This window comes from Syngnathus acus, chromosome 15 (genome assembly GCF_901709675.1).
Source record: "Syngnathus acus chromosome 15, fSynAcu1.2, whole genome shotgun sequence".
NCBI lineage: Eukaryota > Metazoa > Chordata > Actinopteri > Syngnathiformes > Syngnathidae > Syngnathus > Syngnathus acus.
Window position 1 is genome coordinate 8221089 of NC_051100.1, and position 23097 is coordinate 8244185.

General features: G+C 41.6%; 2 protein-coding genes across 37 annotated transcripts; one reads left to right on the forward strand and one right to left on the reverse strand.

Annotated features, from left to right (window-relative positions):
* The first annotated feature begins 376 nt into the window (after positions 1–376).
* On the forward strand, positions 377–7177 carry nolc1 (nucleolar and coiled-body phosphoprotein 1). Of its 32 annotated transcripts, none has more exons than XM_037271614.1 (18): positions 377–527; positions 753–808; positions 1190–1347; positions 1422–1531; positions 1599–1707; positions 1789–1904; positions 2383–2491; positions 2865–2987; positions 3069–3158; positions 3245–3355; positions 3511–3983; positions 4254–4271; positions 4428–4499; positions 4695–4922; positions 4968–5901; positions 5981–6096; positions 6163–6243; positions 6319–7177. In XM_037271614.1, exons 1-18 carry the CDS (start codon positions 417–419, stop codon positions 6475–6477), a joined length of 3174 nt encoding a protein of 1057 aa, XP_037127509.1. In that variant the 5' UTR covers positions 377–416; the 3' UTR covers positions 6478–7177. The 32 variants fall into 32 exon arrangements, with proteins under 32 accessions (XP_037127509.1, XP_037127501.1, XP_037127507.1 ...); XM_037271606.1 differs by having other exon boundaries at positions 4428–4454; positions 4536–4922; XM_037271612.1 differs by lacking the exon at positions 4428–4499 and adding an exon at positions 4029–4094 and having other exon boundaries at positions 3511–3863; positions 4218–4325; positions 4572–4922.
* A 317-nt stretch (positions 7178–7494) lies between these two features.
* Positions 7495–21740, reverse strand: micu1 (mitochondrial calcium uptake 1). Of its 5 annotated transcripts, XM_037271730.1 has the most exons (15): positions 21586–21734; positions 19490–19657; positions 19151–19315; positions 17830–18016; positions 16710–16872; positions 15629–15672; positions 14383–14394; positions 11015–11020; positions 10202–10316; positions 9938–10020; positions 9672–9872; positions 9194–9331; positions 8786–8894; positions 8117–8206; positions 7495–8059 (listed from the first exon to the last, which is right to left on the reverse strand). In XM_037271730.1, the coding sequence occupies exons 3-15, from the start codon at positions 19312–19314 to the stop codon at positions 7899–7901; spliced, it is 1473 nt and encodes a 490-aa protein (XP_037127625.1). In that variant the 5' UTR covers position 19315; positions 19490–19657; positions 21586–21734; the 3' UTR covers positions 7495–7898. The 5 variants fall into 5 exon arrangements, with proteins under 5 accessions (XP_037127625.1, XP_037127624.1, XP_037127628.1 ...); XM_037271729.1 differs by lacking the exon at positions 19490–19657 and having other exon boundaries at positions 21586–21740; XM_037271733.1 differs by lacking the exons at positions 14383–14394; positions 19490–19657 and having other exon boundaries at positions 21586–21740.
* Between the last annotated feature and the right edge of the window lie 1357 nt (positions 21741–23097).

The window sequence follows — 23097 nt, forward strand, 5'->3', positions numbered from 1 at the left end:
GCTGAAAAAGTAATAGTTACTGTTATATTTTGTTTTTGGAAATGCACTCCGTGGTTGAAAAAAAAAAAATGTTTTGTTTTATTAGAAATGTATACGACAATACGAAGATCAAGGAAAAACAGGTCTCACTCGAGATGTATTTCTTGGGACCGAGTAACCAACGTCTTCTGTTAGAATAGGCGTGCTTTTGAAAACATGTTTCGGCATATTGGTAGTCAAAATAAAATAGTGGAAGGGACGACGTGTCTGACGTATGAATCAATTAATTAATCAATTTAAGAACCCATTTAGATTCTGTGCTGCTTGTGTTGGTTGGAGTGAGCGCTCTATTTCTTTAGATTGTCTTCACATTGCGCATGAGCAGTTGCTGAAGCGTTTTAGGTCACTTCCCTTCATTTTCATTCGGCGTGGTGAAAATGGCGGAACACAAGTCGGTACCCAGTGATTTGTACAAATGTGTTTATTCGTTTCTGCTGGAGAACAAGTTCACCAAGGCGGCTCAGCAGTTTGTCAAGAATGTTAAAGTGGTAAGTATGGCACGGTGGTCGGGCAGATGGACGGTAGCATGCCATGTTAAACTGGAGACAGACCCATGTGCAAATGCGGAAAGTTTGCACGTGGATTACTCGATCCAAATCTAGCCAGTCCACGTTGCCCGTGTAGTCTCAGTTAATCCACTTCATCTTCGTCAAAATTTTATTTGTGCATCGTGACAAATTCAAGGATTATATCTGTTTCTGCTTTTCTTCTAGAGTCCACAGGATCCAAATGAAGAACCTCTTCTCAACATCTACGACTTCTGGGTGAAGTGAGTTGGTTGTATTTCAAATTGTGCAGTTGTAGAAGTGATGTGATTTACATTTGAGATTAAAGAGAAAAAAAAGTGTGAATGATATACCATGTAATGGAATGATTTACAAACCTAATTGAGCCAAGGCTCATATTTTGCACACTATACAAGAATATTACAAAAAGAAAATGCACGGGTGAATAACAGTATCCTCTGCCATCTGGACAAAGAACATTGCGTGGTTCTCGCTAAAACATCAAATATTCGATATCCTGTGCATGGACCACTGTAGGAGACTCGTTTGCTGTTCAGATAGCAGTCATGTACATTTCAATGTACAAAGCTGTATTATTATTATTATTATTATTTGTATTAAAACACATATCTGTATGCACTTAGATCACCTCAAGCTCGGAAGCGCAAGGGGATTACTGACAAAACTGAAGCCGCTGGCTCAGTAGCCAAGAAGGCAAAAGCCAGTAAAGAGAGCTCTAGCAGTGAAGAGTCCAGCAGTGAAGAGGATGAAGCCAGTGCCAAAGTGCAAAATTCTACTGCTGGTAATGTCCCAGTACAATTTAAATTATTATTGGTATATTTTGAATCCATTCTGAGACAGTTTCCCTCCCAACAGCCAAGGCAGCACCAGTTAAGGCAGCGGCTACCAAACCTGCGGCTGCAAAAGCTGCATCTAGCAGCAGTAAAAAATCGAGTAAATCTGAAGAAAAAAAGACTCCTGCTAAGGTAGGAGTCACCAGTAAATAACATCATGGTGTTCTTTAATTATTGAACCCCCCTTTCCCCCCGTTAGGCCCCAGTAAAGCCTACAGCAGCTGCAAGTGGAACAAGAAAGAAAGACAGCAGCTCGAGCAGTGAAGAATCAGACTCTGAAGAGGAGCAAGCCACCAAAGCTCCATCAAGTAGTGTCTTTTTCACTTTTTCATGCATTATGACATGTTCTTATAACTACATAACATATAATATTTCATTCTGAATGATAGAGCCAGTGTCCGCCACCAAGCCCAAAGCTCCTGTTCCTGCTATTGGAGCGGCTAAGAAAAAAACTGAAAGCAGCAGCAGTGAAGAAACTTCATCAGAGGACGAGGAACCGGCCAAGGTGAGCAAACGGACATCTATTTGCACAAATCTATGATGCAGTGATGTAAAATTTCCAATTCACTCAGTGATTCTGTTCAATAATTTCATTCAACGACCCGCCTGCACACACTTAGTGATTTAACAGTGAATATCTACCTGCAATGTAAAAAAACGAGACCTCCTACTGAGGCTCCACATACACTGTTCTTTACTGCTATTTATTTATTTGGTGGTTTACTTATTTATTGTCATTAAAAGTTGAAAGCATGCGCAGGGAAGCCGGATTCATATACGTGTCACTTTTGAAGTGCAAATAATATCATGCTTTCAGGGCACTTTCACCCCGTCAGGAATAATCACTGCAATGACACACATCTGAATTATGCCACGTAGGAGAATCCCTACCCCACTTGAACCCTTTCATGCTACTCCAACCTTTATGTTGTCAGAGATCGAGAAGTGCAGTTGCAATTTTTGTGGATGCTTTTCTACACTAGGCTCCAGTCAAACCTGCTCAAGTGAAAACGGTAGCTGCGGCTACAGATTCAAGCAGCGAGGACTCGTCCTCTGAAGAGGAGGCTCCGCCCAGCAAGAAACCAAAAGCAGGTTTGTTTCATTTTAAAAATTGTCACATTCACTACTTGACTTGACGTCCGCCCTAAGCAGTATTACCAAACCTGGTTCTCATAGACCACTAACGTCTAATGCCAAGTCAAATCTAAAGTATATAATATCAATTATGGCCGCTAGAGGGCAGCAGTACTAATAATTTGAGTTAAGTAAAGAATGCTATTTATTCTTACAAATACAGTAAACATCCAATAAGGACTGTGTAGACTAGTGAGATTAATTAGCGGAGAAAACTGGCCATAGTGGACGGCATTGGTACATGACTTGTTAATTCTTTGTTTGGTTCTTAACATTGTCTTTGGCCTGTGCATTTTTTTGTTGGTTTAACTGTTGATCTATGTTGCAACAGGAGTGTACAGTGCAGTCCCACCTCCTCCTACACTACAGAAAGCAGGAGCTGCAGCCGCAACTAAGGCCAAGGACGACGACTCCTCGGACAGTAGTGAGGAGGATGACGAGAAGAAAGTAGTTGGTAAAACATCTTCAATTTCGGATTACCTGTGCATGTGGAGTATTTGTTGTAATGTGTCCAATGAGGTTTTGCTTTGTGCAGCTAAACCTGTACCCCAAAAGAAGACCGGGCCTACGAAACCTGCTTTGAAGAAGCCTGCTGTCACTAAAGAATCCAGTTCTGACAGCTCAGGTAGCAAACGCTGTACTTAGTCTGTCTCTCATAGGCTAGACAAAGCCAGTTGCTTGTATTGTTGTATAACAAGCGTGTCCTCTTAGATTCAAGTTCAGATGAAGAAGAGCCCCAAAAGCCTCCAGTCAAGGCCACACCAGTAAAGGCGGCCGCACTAAAACAGACCCCCGCGAAGAAAGATGATTCCTCAAGCGAAGGCAAGACTTGCTTAGCTCTTATTTCTTGGGGGATAAAACCCATTTGACCTACTGGTGAACTTTACATTCCAGAATGACTAGTATTGCTCCATAACTGTTGAAGTACATTTTTACATGCAACACTTTTAACAATATTGTTTATCATTACATTTCAGACAGCAGCTCAGAAGATGAAGCACCAGCGAAGCCGGCCGCTAAACCGGCCGCTAAACCGGCCGCTAAACCGGCCGCTAAACCGGCCGCTAAACCGGCCGCTAAACCTTCAACACCAGCTGCTGCTGAGAGTAGCACCGACTCTTCATCTGAAGAGGAAGAAGCACCCAAAGCCAAGCCGGTTGCAGCAAAGGCTGCTGTCAAAGTCACAACCACCGCTGCGGCAGCAGAAAGCAGTTCAGACTCTGACTACTCGTCTGAAGACGAAGAACCAGCGAAAGCAAAGCCAGCGACTGCAAAACCTGCAAAGCCAGCTTCAAAAACTTCTACTCCTGTAACAAGGAGCAAAGCAAAGGCTAAAGCAAAAAGCAGTTCAGAGTCAGACTCCTCATCTGAGGATGAAGAACCTGCAAAAACCAAGGCACCTGCAAGTAAACCTTCCACCCCTGTCGCAAAGGCGGCAACTCCTGCAAAGGCAGCAAAGGCAGCAACCCCGGCAAAGGCAGCAACCCCGGCAAAGGCTAAAGCAAAAAGCAGTTCAGAGTCCGACTCCTCATCTGAGGATGAAGAACCTGCAAAAACCAAGGTGACCGCAAAACCAGCTTCAAGAACATCTGCTCCTGTAACAAGGAGCAAAGCAAAGGCTAAAGCCAAAAGCAGTTCAGAGTCAGACTCCTCATCTGAGGATGAAGAACCTGCAAAAACCAAGGCACCTGCAAGTAAACCTTCCACCCCTGTCGCAAAGGCGGCAACTCCTGCAAAGGCAGCAAAAGCAGCAAAGGCAGCCACCCCGGCAAAGGCAGCAACCCCAGCAAAGGCTAAAGCACAAAGCAGTTCAGAGTCCGGCTCCTCATCTGAGGATGAAGAACCTGCAAAAACCAAGGCACCTGCAAGGAAACCTTCCACCCCTGTTGCAAAGGCGGCAACTCCTGCAAAGGCAGCAAAAGCAGCAAAGGCAGCCACCCCGGCAAAGGCAGCCACCCCGGCAAAGGCAGCCACCCCGGCAAAGGCAGCCACCCCGGCAAAGGCAGCCACCCCGGCAAAGGCAGCCACCCCGGCAAAGGCTAAAGCACAAAGCAGTTCAGAGTCCGGCTCCTCATCTGAGGAAGAAGAACCTGCAAAAACCAAGGTGACCGCAAAACCAGCCTCAAAAACTTCTACTCCTGTAACAAGGAGCAAAGCAAAGGCTAAAGCAAAAAGCAGTTCAGAGTCCAGCTCCTCATCTGAGGATGAAGAACCTGCAAAAACCAAGGCAACTGCAAAGCCAGCTTCAAAAACTTCTACTCCTGCAGCAAAGGGTGTCAACGCAAAGGCTAAAGCAAAAAGCAGTTCGGAGTCTGGCTCCTCATCTGAGGATGAAGAACCTGCAAAAACCAAGGCACCTGCAAGTAAACCTTCCACCCCTGCCGCAAAGGCGGCAAAGGCGGCAACCCCGGCAAAGGCGGCAACCCCGGCAAAGGCGGCAACCCCAGCAAAGGCAGCAGCAGAAGAGAGTAGTTCTGGATGGGGCTCCACATCTGAAGATGAAGAGCCAGTCAAAGCAAAACCAGCTCCTGCTAAAGCTGCCACCCCAGCTTCAAAGGCTGCCACCCCGGTAGCAACAAAAAAGGCAGTGGCAAAGAGCAGCTCTGAGTCAGAGTCATCATCTGAGGAGGAAGAACCGGCTAAAGCTAAGCCAGCTACGAAGCCTGCGACTCCTGCTGCAAAGACAGCTGCTGCAGAAAGTAGTTCAGACGCTGACTCCTCATCTGAAGATGAGACTGTGAAAGCGAAGCCTGCGGCGGCTAAACCTACTGCCAAGCCTGCTGCCAAGCCTGCCACTCCCGCTGCCAAGCCCTCCACACCTGCTTCAAAGGTTGCCACCCCCGCAGCAGAAAGCAGTTCAGAGTCTGACTCTTCATCCGAAGAAGAGGACGAACCTCCGAAAGCCAAGCCAGCTGCAACCAAAGCCACCGCTCCCCCAGCAAAGGCTGCAGCAGCCCCTGCAGAGAGCAGTTCAGACAGCGGCGACTCTTCTGAAGAAGAAGCCGAAGCAAAGACCAAACCTGTGGCCAAGAAGGCAGCAGCGGTGGCTAAACCCGCAGCTCCAGCCAAGAAGGCCGAGGAGAGTAGCTCCGATTCGTCGGGCAGCTCAGACTCTGAGACGCAGATCAAGAACACCCCTGCCAAGGCTGCCGTCGCCAACGGCAAAGCTCCCAGAGCTGCGTCGGCTAAACCCGCTGAGTCATCATCCAGTGATAGCAGTTCAGAAGAAGAGGCCAGTGGGAAAAGTAAAACTTCTACACCCGCTGCACCAGCCAAGACCACTAAAGGTAAAGACAGCAGCAGCTCGGACAGCTCAGACGATGAAGAGGACGCGTCCGCAAAAGCTGCCACCACGCCTCAGACCAATGGTAAGTGAAGACTGATCTAAAAGTGTGGGCAAGATAACAATGGCAAAGTGAAATGAACTTTCTTTTTCAATTGATGCAGGCACTAATGGCTTGCAAAAGGATGACAATTCTTCAGAAACTAAAATGATGCATGCAAAGACTCCAACGTACAAAAAAGCAACCACCACCCCACAAACGTTTCCCAAAGCCAACAAGGTAGAGCAACAACACTCGCACACACATGACACAACAAAGGTCCTAAAACCACTGACGTGTTTACAGTCCAAGGGTCCTTTCCGAAGAATACGGGAGGAAGAAGTCCCCGTGGACCCCCGCCTTGCTGACAACTCTTTTGAAGCTAGGGTAAGAAAGAACTACTGAAGTGTGAGCCGCTCCTGTGGCAGTTGCTGCTAATATGGCCATACTTCTCGTTTTCAGAAGGGTTCCAATTACGATTGGGGCCTGAGAGCAAATCAAACTCTCCGCTCAACCAAAGGCAAATCGTTCCGCCACGAAAAGACAAAGAAGAAGAGGGGAAACTATCAGGGCGGCGCCATCAGCACCTCGGTCAACTCGATTAAGTTTGACAGCGACTGAAGAGTTTGCCCTCTCCCAATCTCATCTGAACTCTGCATCACCTGTGAGACGGGCATCCGAGACACTTGATACTTTGACACGTACCGTTTAGTTCGAAAGTAACACTTGAGGTTAGTCAAAGGCATGCTAATGACGCCTTATAGCCACAAGGTGGCTGAAGAAAGCCATCCTTCCCAACACAAAGGAAACCTGTATGGTTCAAGTTTTTCCCCATGTATGCATTGCAGCCATCCAATTGATGTTGCAGATTGATTGTACACATTTATCAATGTATAATGTGAACATTGGAGAGGGTTTGTACTTTGTAGTGTTTCTTGTGTCACCGAGGACATGTTTTATGGTCTGTATTTATTGTGTTTTAGTCCAATTAATCAAGTAGGATCTCATATATTGTCATTTTTTTATGGGCCATTTTTCCTCGTAACAATTCAGCTTTTCATATTTCCTATTAATGGGTAGACATTTTAGTCACCTAACTCTTGTACTTAATTTGCTGGGTTTAACTGTACTTTTTTTTGTCTCCAACCTTATTGTTAGTTCTAAAATTAACAATATTGTCAAGACCAGTACTGTAGTGGTGTATTTGCTTGCCACCAGGTAGCAGTCTCATTCAAATATTGCAAATAATTTCACTTTTGTGACATTTCAAGATTGTCTTATTTTCTCTGAACAATAAAGTGGAGTAAATTGAAAACACAAATGGTCTTTACCTCTTAAGAGATTTAGCTGTTAGCTGTTCTATCTGTATGCAGTTCATTAGAATGCTCTCGTCAAGTTATCCAAATCTTATACTGGTGCAAAATACTGAAACTTGTAAGATTTAGGGTGAATAGGTCAGAAACTAAAGATGGCTACATTTGCTTAGTTCCTTTATTCCTTGGGCTAGCCCTGATTTGAGGGTTTAACTCAATTGTGAAGATTCCAATAAAATGTAAAAGTTTGACATACATCTAACGGCAACAAATGCATGATATTGGCCACCTAATTGCAAACTACAGGACAGTATATAAAACAATGCAAATGATCAATACAAACCTTTAATTTGCATAACATTCACCATATAAAGTGTTTCAGTGAGCAATATATACGTAATTTGAAATTACACACAAATATACCTTTAAGTGTGTCATTACAAAAAAAGAGATAAATGGTAAAACAAGCTTGGGCGTAACTATGGTGATGCTAACAGACTTCATTTTCCACATCGGTCAAATAAGCCTCAATAGTCTTAACAAAAGGTCACATGCTGTCAACAAATACATATTTATATATTCCCCATGATAAAAATGTGTATTGCATTGATGGCAACCCTTACAGGCACGTTCTCCATGCTTCATGACGCCCCTCATGGATACAGTCCTTGAAACTGTTCAACAAAATGTCTCTAATTACTCCCGCTTGTATACCACCTTTGGTCTCCATTATGTCTTTGGCATGGCAAAGTCCCAGGCGGTGTCCTGAGCACACTTCCACATGGCGCGCACCAATCGAGTGAAGCCCATGTCTTTGGGTTTCTCCAGCCCACGCATAAGTCGCTGCTTCATAATGGCGATGAACTCCTTATTACTGAGCTCGCCATTTCCTGGGGAAGAGTGGGCGCTTGAGAGGGAGAAGCGAAATAAAACGACCGCTTACCTACCATCACAGTCGAACAAGGCGAAGACCACGTCGCACACGTGATCTGACAACTCCACTTTGGCTACGGTGCGGGCCACCTGTTTCATGGTTACTGGCAGAAGGAGAACCACAGAGCAGGAAAGTCATTAGTGCAGAAGGATAACAGTGTGTGGTGGGCATGTAATTGGAAAGACACTGCGAGTCTCTGCCTTTGGACCAGAAGCAGCAGAGTGCCACTCACAGTCCGACAGATATGAAAATAAGAACGAACGGCTGATCGCATCTGTGTGTACTACTCAAAACTACTCTGACTAAGAGGATGACGAAGAAGACAGAACTCAAGGAGAAGTGTGAGGGGGAAAGAAAGCCCCAGGCAGACGATGAAATGTTGAAAAACTATTTGATCTCATCCTCGATATTTTGGCTGCACCTCAAAAATGGAAGAGTGGAAAAGGTGAGTGTAAGAAAGTGATGCTGGGAAGAAAAGGCTTGCCAAGAAAATAATAAAAATGATTCCATTCAAGGCGTTTTTGGCCACAACTCAGAGAGACTCCCTTATCCAGCTTTCGATACAGTCGTGCTCTATAAATAATAATGCATCATAATTTCTTGATTGGTTAATATCAGGATGAAGGAAATGAAATCAGCTCAAGTTATGAGGGGCCAAAATCAAAAAGGAAGGATGCTTTACCTTTATCTATGGACGCCCCAGCCATGTGGTAGAAACTCAGTGCCGTGTCCACATCATTGACATTCTTCAGGAAGGTGAAGAAATTCTCCACCTCCTCAAATGTGATGCCCTGCACCAAGGGGGAAAAAAAAACAAGGCTCAAAATCAATGCGAAATAAATGAAAAGTGTACAATGTGTAACCAGTCATGACCGGGTCGCGTCAAAATAACACAAAGGTCATCTAAATTTTGCCGAAAGCTGCGAGCATGATGCCGTTGAGCTGTGTGACACAAATGGGCAGAGGCGTTGGGCACGCATGGATGAACAGTGTGCTGTGGAGTGCCCAACAGCTCCATATGCATAACACAACATGACTGCCACATTGGTTTATAAGATAATAAAACGTTTATGCGCGCACACAGCTCTACCTGTGCATCCTTAAACATCTTCTTCAATCCCTTCTGCATCTGCTTGAGTTTACGAGACTGAACGCCGCTGTAAGCCAGCAGCATCCCACCAAACTGTCTCTCGGAAATTCGACCATCCACTGGATCATTCCGCTCAAACTGGAGGTGAAAGCGCAGGAGAGACTGATGACAAGTGAGTGCACGTGAACAAAGAAATTTACAGGCTGCACGTGGCATGATGGGAAACGGTAAATTCTGGTGTCAGGCTTCAAGTTGAATCAAGCACTGGAGTGGAACAGTTTTGAATTTGTGTGTTTTTCACAAAGTTCCGGCAAAGTGTGGACCTTGGCTATGTCAGGTCAATCCTGGCGATTTATATCTTGACAGCCTTTACCCTTTGCGCCCGAACGTGCTAACCTCTCACAATTCATACCTAAAAATCTCTGAATTGTGCTGCTTTGTTTTTTAAACCATCAGGTCAATGGTGTAATCAGATTACCTCCAGTTTAAGCACATCATGCTGCAGCTTCCTCTGAAACTCCAGGAAGCTTCCAATGGTGAGTTTTCCCTTCAAGTCTTCTCCAAAGAAATAGGTGGTGAGTGCCGAACTGCAGCCAGCTGTCTTTAGAGTGTTGCCTGTGGTGGAGCGATCGCGGTGTCTCATGCCCATGCTGGTTTGAGAGCGAATAATGCTCTGGACCTGGACATGGTGAATGGATAATGACAAATGGTAGATGTAACCTTGACACCACTTCCCAGACAAACCTGTTCAAACTCCTCCAGGTCTACTTCTCCATCACCGTTGAGATCAAACATCTTAAAAGCGATTTCAAAGTTCCTCTGGGGGGCTGAAGAGCACAGAAAACACACACAAATGGATTCTGAAATCAAAGTCCTACAGAAATGACAGGACTCTTAAAAAAAAAATAATCCATCCATCCATCATCTGAGATCATGATATTTAAGAGACAGGCTTGGTGTTGATATTACAAACTGGGTCTTGGGTGAAAAGAACAAATGTGGACTTACTGGACAGCACAGTGGTGAGGAAGATGTAGTCAGAGAAGGAGATGAGGCCACATTCTCCCAAAGTGTAAAATATGCTGTCTTCATCTGCAAACTTTTCCCTCTCTTGGGCTATCTTCTGCTCAAATCACACCAGGCAAACAAAGAAAAACATATAAGAAGAATGTATTTGATTAAGACCAGGCCTTATTAGCTTTCAGTGGTGTCTCTACACCCGCAACAAGCTACCCTCAAAGACAAAAAAATAATAATAATAATTGACAGAACACAAGAGGACCAGTGTGCGTTAGACTGAATATGTTAGGATGATACAGTGCAATATCAGTCATGCAAGTGCTGCATACACATGAGGCTATACAGGCAGGTGAGGTCGGTGGTGACAAATACTCGGTAGTGGGTGGCTGTGCAAACTTTATACCGGAGGCCGTACTCACAGTGTGAAATTGACACAACAAGAGAGGAAACATCACAAGACAGCAGCACAAACAAACACACTATTGATAAAACATCTGAAACACAAACCAAACGGTATTATTACAAAGAAATTTCATTTTCATACTCTCACACATACACACATTTTTTTTTTTTCCCCTGTTAGCATGTGTATAGTTACAGCCTTGCATGACAGTGTGAATTAATCGCATGCACACTGCACACTCGGTGAAGAAAAGGCTAAATAGACGCTTTCCCACTAGTGGATCGCTCCACTAAATAAGAGTGGACATATAGACGGCGCATGCCTTGGGAAGGGAAGGGGAGGGGAGGAGGAGGAGGGGGGGGGTTCAGGGGTGGTACACTAAGCCTTGGTGGAGTTACCTCCGTCTGTCAGAGGTCCATTTCAGAAGAAGAGGAAGAATGAGAAAGAATTGTTAGAGAACGGCATGGCCTCTGCTGTCTTAAGCAGGGTCTTGAACGATAGACACACATGTATGTATATTCATATCGTTTTTCTTACACACAAAGACAAATGCGCACACACACCTACACAAAAGTGTCAAACTAAAATGAAAACAACGATAATAAAAGAGCCCCAAAATACAAAAGATTTGTCATTTGGTAATGGCCAGTGGAGCTTGAGAATAAAAAATATTAGAGACTCACAAATGTTACTGTGCTACAGCAATATCATGTCGAATATACAGTGAAACCTCAAATCTTTTTTTTTTTTAATTAAATAAAAAAATAGCATCAAAGAATGATTGATGAGATTCCACTTTGACAATTTTAAATTGTATTAATTTGATGGAGATATAAATAAACAATCATTTTGAGGCATTGCCTCTTGGTAGGTAAGCAAAGGCTCAATAAATAAATAAACAAAATAAATAAATGTTGGTTTTGGGCCACAACTACAACATCAAATGTATGATTATTTATTTTTGGAGGTGTTATGTAGAAAAAATAATTCAGGTTAAAAAAAATTTACAAGAAATGACAGAGTCTGTATTTAGCGGTAATTGTCGCGGTATCTCAAATGACTGATCCACAAAAGACTGTAACCCTCATTATTAGTACTCAAGTTAATTAACAATGAACGCTTCATTTGACAGAGCCTGCCCACTGATTGGTGTCAACATTACAGCTGTCAGAGCAAATCTGAATATGCTCCGTTAATAAGTATCTGCGCTCAGCCATTTTGTGTTTCTACCAATCTCTACGCATTAAACTAAGCGCATACGCCCGCAGGAAAATTATGAGAGCAACTGACTAGTCAAGGCACAAATACACTTGTGACAGAGCTGCTGACGATGCCGTCAAATGAATCACAACTTCCAGATGAGGTTGAGAGTTTGGTCAAGGCTAATCTTGTTTCCTAGCAGCCACATTTGAACTAACTTCTAAAGTCTGACAAATTTGAGGTCTTGTTTTGTACAGCCAGTAGCTTGCAAGCCAAGCGGCTCTTCCTTTCACATTACCGCACTATAAGGCGCACCTTCAATGAATGACCCATTTTAAAACTTTGTCCATATATAAGGCACACCGGATTATAAGGCGTACCTTCAATGAATGGCCCATTTTAAAACTTTGTCCATATATAAGATATATACATTTGGCCCGCGGGTTGGACTTTGGACACACCTGCTGTAGTGGCTCAATATTGGTCCATATATAAGGCGCACCTGATTATAAGGCGCACTGTCAGCTTTTGAGAAAATTGGAGGTTTTTAGGTGCGCCTTATAGTGCGGAAAATACGGTACTCTAATCCTTTCTAAGTACACGATTTGCTAAACGTGGTCTCAAATCAAACACACACAAAAAGAATGACTCTCTGAACTTCAGAATTAATCTGGATAAAAATGCTTGTGTGTAATATTTGGGACAAAATTACCATAGACTGCAATATGGTTGAATTTGTGGGTGTAGAGAACATTAACCATTTGTAGCTGGTCCTCAGACATAACAGGTAGATTGTGTTTATTCTATACAAGTGAAAAACTGATTCTGATGCTTCGCCAACACATTTTGGTTGCTGAGAAATGCCAAACCCTCAGAGGACCATGTGACCCAAAACCTCTTCTTGATCAGGAGAGCATATAGCAATGGAGAGAAAATTACAGCAAGTAAATCTCATGTGACATTCATCGAGAGACAAGCAAAACAGTGAAAACATGGAGGAACTGTTGAAATTAAGTCCAACCCGAGGCCTGCTGGAACTTCCTGTGAAATTGGTACAAGTGAACATAACAGCTCGGGTGATTAGAAATGAAATGAAACCCATACACGCGCACATACACAAACACAATCCCAATAATTGACGTACAACGTGGCTTTTCATTCAGAAGGCCACAGCATATAAGAAACAGTTTCAACCACTTATAAGGTACATAATTCCCATCTTGAGTGACTTTAAACCATGCTCTTCAGGCATCATGCAGTAGTGACATCTCAGCAATCCAAAGGATGAATTGGTGAAGGCTACCAAGCACATCAAGACAGCCTCAGTGCTAGCTAACGGGGGCCATTACTTGGGCCCCTGTGTTACCACCATGCGCAGAAAGAGGGCGCCACCACCAGCTGCTTTCTGAAGAAGACGCTGATAACAGGGCATGCTGAGGAAATGGGCATGAGAGCCAAACCAAAGCGTGTCATAACTCTTCGAAAAGAAATAAAAGGAGAGTGAGGAATTTATTTATAACGAACAAGAGAGGGAGCTTGAATGCAGGGGAACAGCCGTTTTATGATTTCGAAATCGGTGACACATTTGAAAGATTTGCAGTTGTGTCTTTCTTAAAAGTAGTCTACAATGGTTTCTCGTGAGGCTCACATTCTAGTTGCTCCTCCGTTCTGCTGCACAAGTGTTTAGGAATTCTAAGAGAAATAAAGTGGAAAGTTTACGTTTGAATAATTTAGTAAGGTTGGTATAGCAGACAGCTGCAAGCACCGGGTTTACACAAAGAGCACTGGGGAGATCTTTGATATAGTGGGCAACTCAATGAGTTTCTGTTAGTATAATGCTGAAACACGAGGCAATGACAAAAGCAGCAATGGGTTGTATGTCACCATCACTGACAGACACCCCTCTCATTACGCTTTAACTTGACTGATCTGCTCTGGGCCAAATAGAGTTTACGCAGATCATTTACTTCCATTTGGTAAGAGAGTCACATTCTCTTGTGTTTTCCAAAGACACTTAAGTGAACATCCCATCAATCGATTGCTTAAAATGAGCATAGATAGTAGTTTACCTTTAAAAATTATAACTTTTTTTTAAATATACTCTTCTCCAAATGGATTCATGCATTAGACTTTTGTTGATTTTGGACCCTATTGGAATTGGTCCTAAAATGATATTTTAACATCAGCGTTTAACCCACAAACCAAAAAGAACGGGGTTTTTTCCCCCCATAATTCTCCAAACCTATACTGGACTACAGAAGATAGTTTTACAATTAATGGAATCATACACCGTTCAGAAATGAGATTTGTAGTTTCACCCTTGCTGAAGCTGAGATATGAAAATATTAAATCAAAACAAATAGTTTAGCTGTTCCCCTGCACAAAAAACAGGGAGTATCTAGGCTGTCCATATTAGGAAGAAAGAGTGAATAATAAAAAAAAGTGTATGGGGAGGAAAAAAAGGAGCGGCAAACGTGGGCTAAAAGAACGAAGAGGATTAAGTATTGACTACAATGTGCAGCATTTCATTCAGGTGCACACATGCCGCTGAGCACACACCCCATACCTGCCAGAAGTCCTGAAGAGAGGGAGGGGCAGAAGCAGGGTTGGGGCAAGGACAATAGAAGAAGCAAGGAAGAAGGGGGGGGCAGGGAGGTTTTGAAGAGAGAATGGGGGGGGGCAGCAGATGGATTTATTGGGAAATGTGGGGGCAGACAAGATGGAGATTTTGAAAGGGGGTTTGAGGAAGAGTTATTCACAAGGAGGGGAGGAGAAAAAATGGAGGGATTACTTATGAGAACGAGACAGTAGACAAGAGCGTGATAGAATCAGCAACAGTGACTTACAATGTTAACTTGGGGTGGGAAAAAAAGCACATAACCCACATCAACATGGTGGGTGGAGAAAACAACGATGAACACAATGACATAGCGTGTTAAGCAAAGAAATCAAATCCTTTTAATACTTTTGGAAATAGCTCTCTTCTTCAGGCAGGAAAACAAAACACAAGGCGAGTCAGTACACACATTAGTTGTTGAGTCACAGTCACACTGGGTGTGTTGTTTGCCTTAAATATACGTAGGCTGAACCTGGAGCAAATAAGCAACATGCACTGAGGCGCACATAAAATCCATACTTCAAATCCCTCCACTAAAGGTGGCAAAATAGTGCCTCAGTTGCAAATCTTGTACTTGTTTTTATTGTTTTTTTTATATCAAATAGCCATTGAAACAGCGCTATTATTTCTAGCTTAATATTTTACTACTCTGTTAATGACTAAAGAGTTTATCGAATTAACTAAATCCCTCAAGGTACCACGTGTAAGGACACATATAAGGCCGTGGATGTTTCATCTATGTTGTGGACATGTGACGAAAAAAAAAAAAGACAAAATAAACAAGGGGGGGTCGGGTTGAGGCTCAGTTGGAAGCGCTTAGGCAACGCTCTGAGACAATAAAAGCTAAATGTAGTATCAGACACATCCACGTGGACAGAAATTTGATTAGCAAATAAAGGCAACACATGGTATGCAAAATGGAATAAAGGAGGCTACACAATGAGAATAATGCATCTGCTGAGTGTTGCACAAGCTACAGAACTTTCCTTTTCAGTAAAGAATAGCTCTTTCAGTGATCTATAAGAGGGGAAAATTACAAGGTTGACCTAAAACAGATGGAAAAAAGTTGTTGAATTTATATTTTTTGGTGACTAGTATCGAGAGACTTCGTGAGAATCGATACCTTGAAATAAGGCCAGTATTGGCTTGTAACTGATACCTAGCATACCCTATCACTAAGAAATCCAAATCTTACCTTTCCGTCATAGCGTTTGACAGCAAACTGATCAAGCCCGAGATCTGAAAAAAGAAAATAAACAGAGAAGCGACAGCCTAGTTACAAAACATGATGCATGACAGCATGACATACAGTAAATGACAATAACATCATTCCAGCTCTGGAGATCACTGACATGTGCAAGTGAATAATAATAGTCATCAACAAACCATTTCCATGTGGCAAATTCTTTTAGAAGAATCATCGGCAGTCAGATTTGAGACACGTGATCATTTTTCATCAACGCTCGTCTACAGCGCAACGATTGTAAGACGCCATAAAAATGTCAACAAAGGGAAATCGTATTTCTTAATAAATCTTGGTACAATGTTAATTAAGCCTTGTTCCCACCTAGGAGACCATTTACCATTTGCTTTGGCATTATATGGCTTGGATTGGTAAATCATGGCTTATATTTTCACCACAGAGAAGCAAAGCATTAAGCTTTAATAAATAAACATTACATTTGAATACAAGTGACACGAAGAATGTAAATCCACAGATTTTCTGTTATCTTCCCGTTCCACTCAACAAATCAAATACAAAGACTTTATCTTTCATGTCAGTGAAGAACAAGTCTCAGAATTTTGATTAAAACTCTTTTTTTGTGGGAATTAGAATGATTTCATATCTACAATTTCGCTTCGTGGGACTTTTCATAAGCCCTAAATTTTGCTACGTCACAAAAAATATAGTACATTCTTGCTTGTGCATAAATCTCATTTGCAATTTATGACCTACATTTGTGGGCGTAATTTGACTGTGTCCATAAAACCAATTGCATGCATGTACACTGACACGACACTAGCATCGTATATTTTATTTAATGTCGTAGACGACAAGCGTGAGCCAACAACATGTTGCACGTTATTTTCCTTCTCATTGTGATGACCTTTTCTAGTATGCAAGTCAAACAAGAGTACACCTCTGCCTGTCTATTGAGTAAAACCCAGGAAGAGGAGAAATAGGAACAACAGAAAATCACACATAAAAAGTCATTAAAAAAAGGCTAATTTTTGTGATAAAATTTAGCTGCGACAATGGCAGAAAAGTGACTCACTCTCTGGCTGCTTCTCATTTGGTGTGATGGAGCGTATGAAGTCCTGGGGCGTCATGTAGACTTCAGCATCTCCGTGCTCGCCGATAATTTTCAAGGTGGCAAAGTAGCGGAAAATCTTGTCTGGGGTCGAGTAGGCCCGTATTCTATTCTCGTACTCCATCACCTGCAAAACGCAGACAACGATTCTCATTCGCTAGATCAAACACTGTGATGACATTAGGTGTTTTTTTTTTTGGAAACCGGTTATAAAAAAAAAAACGGTTGTAATTTGACGATGATTGATAAGATCTCAATAAATGACAGCAACAGTCCCATTAATGTCAGTTTTGAAATAGTCACGCCCCTTTTTATGCAAAAAGCTTCATATTGGAGCAGCACTGCAGCACATTTGACACTGCAGCAGCTGCTCAGGGACACAAGCAGTTTATTTATTCGACGTGACACTGAATGACTGAGTGGACTATTCAAACAAGGTTAAGATTTGACTTTCTCAGGTTGTAACACACACTGATTTAATAAGACACATGCACAAATAGAGTTGCAAAACAATGAATTGCATGACTCTGTTTGTTCACATTACATTGGGGACATCCAAGGAAAGTGGCTTCGATTTGAGTGAGAGGTTAAAAGACAAAGATGACAGATATGCCTTGGTAACAGTGTCATTTGGCAAATGTTAAATGTTTCATTTATCAAGATAAAGGTGTTAAAACTATTTGGTAAAGACCATATTTGGCAACACCTGTTTTCAATCTGCTTCTTTATGAAATGATGCCGTGACTAAAAAACAATTTCATCCCCGGACATTTCAAAAGAATAAAGACATTTTGCATCATTTTATAATTTGACTCATAAATAATCTTTCTATTCACTGACATTCCAACAGTCAACAAGCTATAAACAGAAGACTACTTAATCTTCTTTTGCGTTGTCACCAGCTCCCCAATTAACAGCCATGTTGTTTATGATGGCAGAAATGCAAGCTGATTACCTCTGTAAAATATTCTGTCAAAACACCCTGATATAGCATATTGAATATTGATTCCGCAGAGGCTTTTGATGAACCATTCTTTGAGGGAATCAAATGGCTGATTGGTGGCATTGGTCGGTTATTGATTACCTTGCGGTCACGGAATCCCGAGCGCTGCTTCTTTTTTTTCCCTTCTCCACTTTCATTCTTGGCCTGGTCATCACTACCGCTGGCCTCCACTGAATTCTCAGACTCGGAGTCTGAAGCCCTCAGAAAGTCCTCTTCTCCATCGTGTGGCGGGGATTGTCGGACCGACGGTCCTGCATCAGCATACGCTCTAGTTTTTAAAAAAAAGAACAATTGGAATCAGATGACAAAAATAAAACGGTGGGAAATTAGTGTGTCATCTCATGGCTAAATATCATACGTGCATGATGCAAATTTAGTAGCACTTGTCGGGTATGTAATGGATTATGTAGATGAGAATACATTAGTGTTAAATACAGAGGTAACATAATCGTGCTATATATGATAAACGATTTAAAACAGCCAAGCTCTGGACCCCCACTTTTTTATCACGAATGACAAATTAGAACAATACTGAGACAGTCAGTGAATAATAATTTGGTTTAATGCGACCCAAACAGAATACTGGGATCGAGAGAGAGCTTGGAAAACAGTCGCAAACACTCCATGGACTCATCCATCATGTTGGCTCTTGCAACACAGTTATTGTATCACCATTGGGATCTCATGTCAGCAGTTGAATACCCGTTTGGCCACTTTGCCACAAGCAAACACCAGCCTCCTTAGCAATGGAGAGCAATCAAAATACTGTGACACCTTCAACGTGGGAATAATCAGGATCATGAACGCGGTGGGTAAATCGCCATTTCATTTGTAACAACTCTGGTGAGGCTCCCTACCCATGAATACAAGCTTAGTAGGATGCATCATTTGTGTTATGTTGATTACATAGTCCACATAGCTCAATTAAAATGCAGTCATCATTTCCATTTGATTAATTTACCTCAAAAGTAAATTTGGTGACACCAAGGTATCAGAACTAGAACTAAAAAATTGAATAGCACACTACCATTATTAGGGGAAAAATGCAATATTGCGTAATATACGTTTTTCTTTAAAAATATCTAACATTGTTTTTGAGAAGCACCAAAACAGTGGTATCGGTAATTGGTATCGGTGACTATTCAATAAGTAGTACTGGTATGGATAATTAAAAAAGTAGTATCAATCATATCATCTCTAAACAATTCCTTAAATAAAAAAAACAATTTGATCAGGGACCTTTTAATAACAGAGTAAAGTATCAATGCTGCACCTCTGTTTCTATAAAACAAGAAATCATAGCGATGCCCTATCAAGCCTTAAGATAATGAGATGATTTATTTATTTGCCTTTATTTGATTTTGATCTGATTCAACATAATTCTGTATGTACTCAGTCACACCTTTTCCAGAGCAGTCCAGCACTTGCAGAGGAAACAGTTACACCAGCCAGAGCCGCCAACATCACCCTCCTTCGACCAGAGCCTCTCACTGCCCCATTGTGGTAGCGCCGGGACAAGTGTGACACGCCAACCCACAAGGCGGACAGTGCCCGGAAGCGGAACATTCTGCGTAGAAGAAGAGAGTGAAGGTAAAACACTTGTATTGAAGCATTGCTTTGCTGGGATATATAATCCTCAAAAATTAACTGGTCACATGATCTACTTCTGTGATAGTGACTACGGTGCTTTATATACCCATAAAGATAAACCAGTGGCTGCCCCCTTGAGATATAATGTTACCTTTGTCAGTTAGATTTTGAAGTGGGCTGTCAGAGAATTAATCACTGTCAGAAGATGAGTGACAATTAAGCACTTGAAAATCCCTTGTGCAGATCTTCCCATGAATGAAGCACAGGAGAGTACCAAAATGAAGCATCGTGCCAAATGTCAATATCCTGCTGGAAATGGCTGTTAAACAAAAAATGTGAATAATAAAGCGCACTGAAAAAATGGGCAAAAACACCATTTGGATGGAACTGATGCTGAAAAAATGTACATTAGAGCTGAACCACCTAAATAAGACCTGAAAGGACTTCTTAATGCACGAGAGGAAAATGGTTGCATCATCTGTGCCCAGGTTTAGGATATGTTTTAATCCTTGCACTAAAAAATGCAAACCATGACAGAAATAAGGCAGACAGGTCAGGCATAAATAATGAAGCAGAGTTAGAGGGAAAAAAAATAAAAGGATCGGTTTTGCTCAAATTGATCTTTTGACTGAGCAGCCAACTTTGACATGCATCTACTGAACTGGGAAGTCATTCATTTTGTCATGTCTTACAGGCTGTGAAAAGCTTTGTTGAGATGAGATAAATAGATAAATAAATAAATAAAGTTTATTTATTTTTAAACAGCTGAGTCATAGTCAAAACAACACCAAGTTAGCAGTCATTCACACCTCGTTTAGGCTGGGCCCAGTCAAGTATAAACACGTTTCAGGCTTTTCTTCTAGCACTGCTAAATACAGTAGTTTGGCTTCCAAAATCTTTTTTAACACGTTTTATATTTTTTAACACGCTTCATGTTATCAAATTAACGGCCCACGGCCTCAAATGTCCTGCATTTCCCTGCCATACATAAACAATTAGTTATTATGAATAAAAATGCTCTTTCTGAAGAGCAATGCTTGTGGTCGATTCTGATTCAATTTAGAACTTAACATTTCTCCAATGTAAAACCAATAAAGCACCGTAACTTAACAAAATCGAAGGACCAAAGCAATCACATCAACCACTAACTTTAGTAGTAGACTCCACTGCCTGGACTTTAATGTCTCTTCAACGCCACAATATTCACTCACTGGTGGCTTCTACAGCAGAAGGAGAAGCAGCTGCTCACGCATCTCCATGGCCACTGACGGTCAACTCCTGACTCAACAGCGCATCATTTCCAGCTGGCACAGCACTGAAATGTCTCTTAGATACTTAAATTTAACAATTTGACTCCCTCATCCATTTCTGCCAAATCATCACTGGATGGTTGGCTACACGGCCACAAAACTTCCTCTCACAATCTTTTGACTCCCAGGCTAGTCACTTCCCATATGTTGAGGTACGAACAACTGCTTGAATGTCATTCCTGACACAAACTGCAGGAACAATTGAAACAGCATCATCTGCATTTAAAAATAAAATAAAAAAGAAAGCAGCATGTAACAACACTACCAGCACACATCTCAAATCATTAAAAAAAATAAAATAAAATAAAAATAAAAATAAAAAATAGAAACATAATTTTCATTGCAAATAACAAATACAATGATGATTCTTGATTCATTATTCTTGGACAGCACTGTTGAGTTAGTGATTCCAACCTCTGCCTCATAAACATAGAAAATATGCATGACAGATGAACTGAAGACAAGTGTCAATTCTCTATTCTCTCTTGCACGCATGGTTATACTGCATGACAGTATTATAATACCGAGACAAAACAAACAAAAAGCAACGAGCCTATGTGATTATGATGCTTTTCTCTTTCATTGCGCAACAGGTCCCGAGCTAAGTAATGGACATAATGGTTACTGAATCATGTCAGGGTTTAAATTGTGAACATCATTCACACAATCAAGAGTTTTCCCCATGATGCTACCCAATTTACATTAATCCACGCAGGAAGTCTAAACAATCAGATCGCTACCTGCTAACACTTTTTCTATTACCAGTACGAACTGTGATTCAACCAATGGGCGTAAGAAGTGTGCATCGAATCTAGCATAATACACTATTATGCAGAGCTCGGACAGCTAACGCTTGTTAGCTACCGTGATCGAAGTGACAGTTCACTGTCCCTGGTTAGAGAGAGACCTCCATGCAGGAAGACACGAGGGTACTTACGTGAATGGCAACCCAAACACGAATCGGGTAGGAATAAAAATGCCTCCAGCGTTTCAGAGTGCGTCTTTAAACTTGATCGTCTGCAGAGAGGAGGAAAAAAAAAAGGTTGCAATGCAGAACAGCGAGAACACTTCCGTATTCTCAGTGAGCTGTCAGAAAGAAGGAGGGGCTTCTATGGAATTAGGCTAGTTCTTATTTCTCTTTCTATGATGAGAAAATATTTGGCTTACGTCTATGAAAATAAAATGTTCCCATATCATCGGTAATTTTGTGAACTGTCTGCCCCCCCCCACCCCCGAATATATATATATATCAAAGATGTTATTGCTAACATACTATGCATGTCACATTGTAGAATAGGCATTCCAATTCATGTGATCATTTATTATAAGGCTGCACTGTCAATATATTTGTTGATTTATATATATATATATATATTTTTTTTTTTTTTTTTTAATGAGATCCTGATGACAACGAATAAAATATCCTTGGCCTCTATGTTCAGGGATTGTTTTGTTTAGATTTTTTTTATATAAAACCTTGGAACGTATTACACGAATGATTAAAATCCTCAAGTATAGACTGCTTTAAATATTGTCATCATTTTATTGATGACTCTTGCTTTAATTGCGAATGTGTTGCACTAAGGGCAGAGGCGGGTTTATTCTAGTGTGATAAAGGGCTGTTGGCCACCCCAAAATCATGTAAAAATCTGTAACTGTTTGTCTTATCAACTTTATTATGTGAAAAATGACAACAAACCCAAAGAACTGCTATTTACCTCTCATACATAATTGCCCGACTTTTTATTTTGTTTAATGAAATCCGACAATGTCAAATTGGCCCTTCCATCCTTGCATATTTCTGGCAGCCCTTGAATGAAAATGTTTGACTACCCCTGCTTTACAACTTTGTACAACTTGTGTGTGGAGAATCTTTTTTTTTTTTTTACACCGGCTAGCAATTACAAAGCAGGAAATGTGGACATGAGAAAGTAATTTGGCTCCCAAAGCCAGCCTGGAACGGTTAAAAAAAAAACTTTCAAAAACACAAACATGGTCTGATCAATCTGTTTAAAGCATTTAAAAAAAAAAAAAACCTGGTCAACAGTTTAATTGTTGCTATTGCTTTGACTTTAAGGTCGTTTACTAGTCTTTTTAATCTTTAGAACTGCACATTTAATCTTTTGGGAGTGTTCACTTTGGGCAGCATTAGCTTATCTATACGGACTCGAGCTTTAGAACCAAAGTGTTACTCTTCCAGTCCTGTTGTGGACAAGGGGAGAAAAAAGGCAACTACCAGTAGTTTTTGGAAAGAGATGCCCCAACACCTCACCCATCCCAGCTCAACTGTTTGCACAATCCTTTCACTCTGGCATCCGTCCTGGCATGTCTGCATCTGCGTGATCTGGTTATCCGAGTGGTGTGCAATGTAAAATATACAGCAACGGAGCATTATAATTACTATTTCAAAACTGAATGGAAAATTAGCAACAGCTATGTATTGCTGCGA

What these genes read in the sequence shown, in the direction of transcription:
- nolc1 (XM_037271590.1), top strand. Translation starts at nt 417, where the DNA reads ATGGCGGAACACAAGTCGGTACCCAGTGATTTGTACAAATGTGTTTAT. An exon ending in AGCCACCAAAGCTCCATCAA is followed by an intron (nt 1,708 to 1,788) that starts GTAGTGTCTTTT and finishes TCTGAATGATAG; the next exon opens with AGCCAGTGTCCGCCACCAAG. An exon ending in CACCACGCCTCAGACCAATG is followed by an intron (nt 5,902 to 5,980) that starts GTAAGTGAAGAC and finishes CAATTGATGCAG; the next exon opens with GCACTAATGGCTTGCAAAAG.
- micu1 (XM_037271729.1), bottom strand. Translation starts at nt 19,314, where the DNA reads ATGTTCCGCTTCCGGGCACTGTCCGCCTTGTGGGTTGGCGTGTCACAC. An exon ending in GCTGGACTGCTCTGGAAAAG is followed by an intron (nt 18,017 to 19,150) that starts GTGTGACTGAGT and finishes TTTAAAAACTAG; the next exon opens with AGCGTATGCTGATGCAGGAC. An exon ending in TGGGGCGTCCATAGATAAAG is followed by an intron (nt 8,207 to 8,785) that starts GTAAAGCATCCT and finishes TCCTTCTGCCAG; the next exon opens with TAACCATGAAACAGGTGGCC.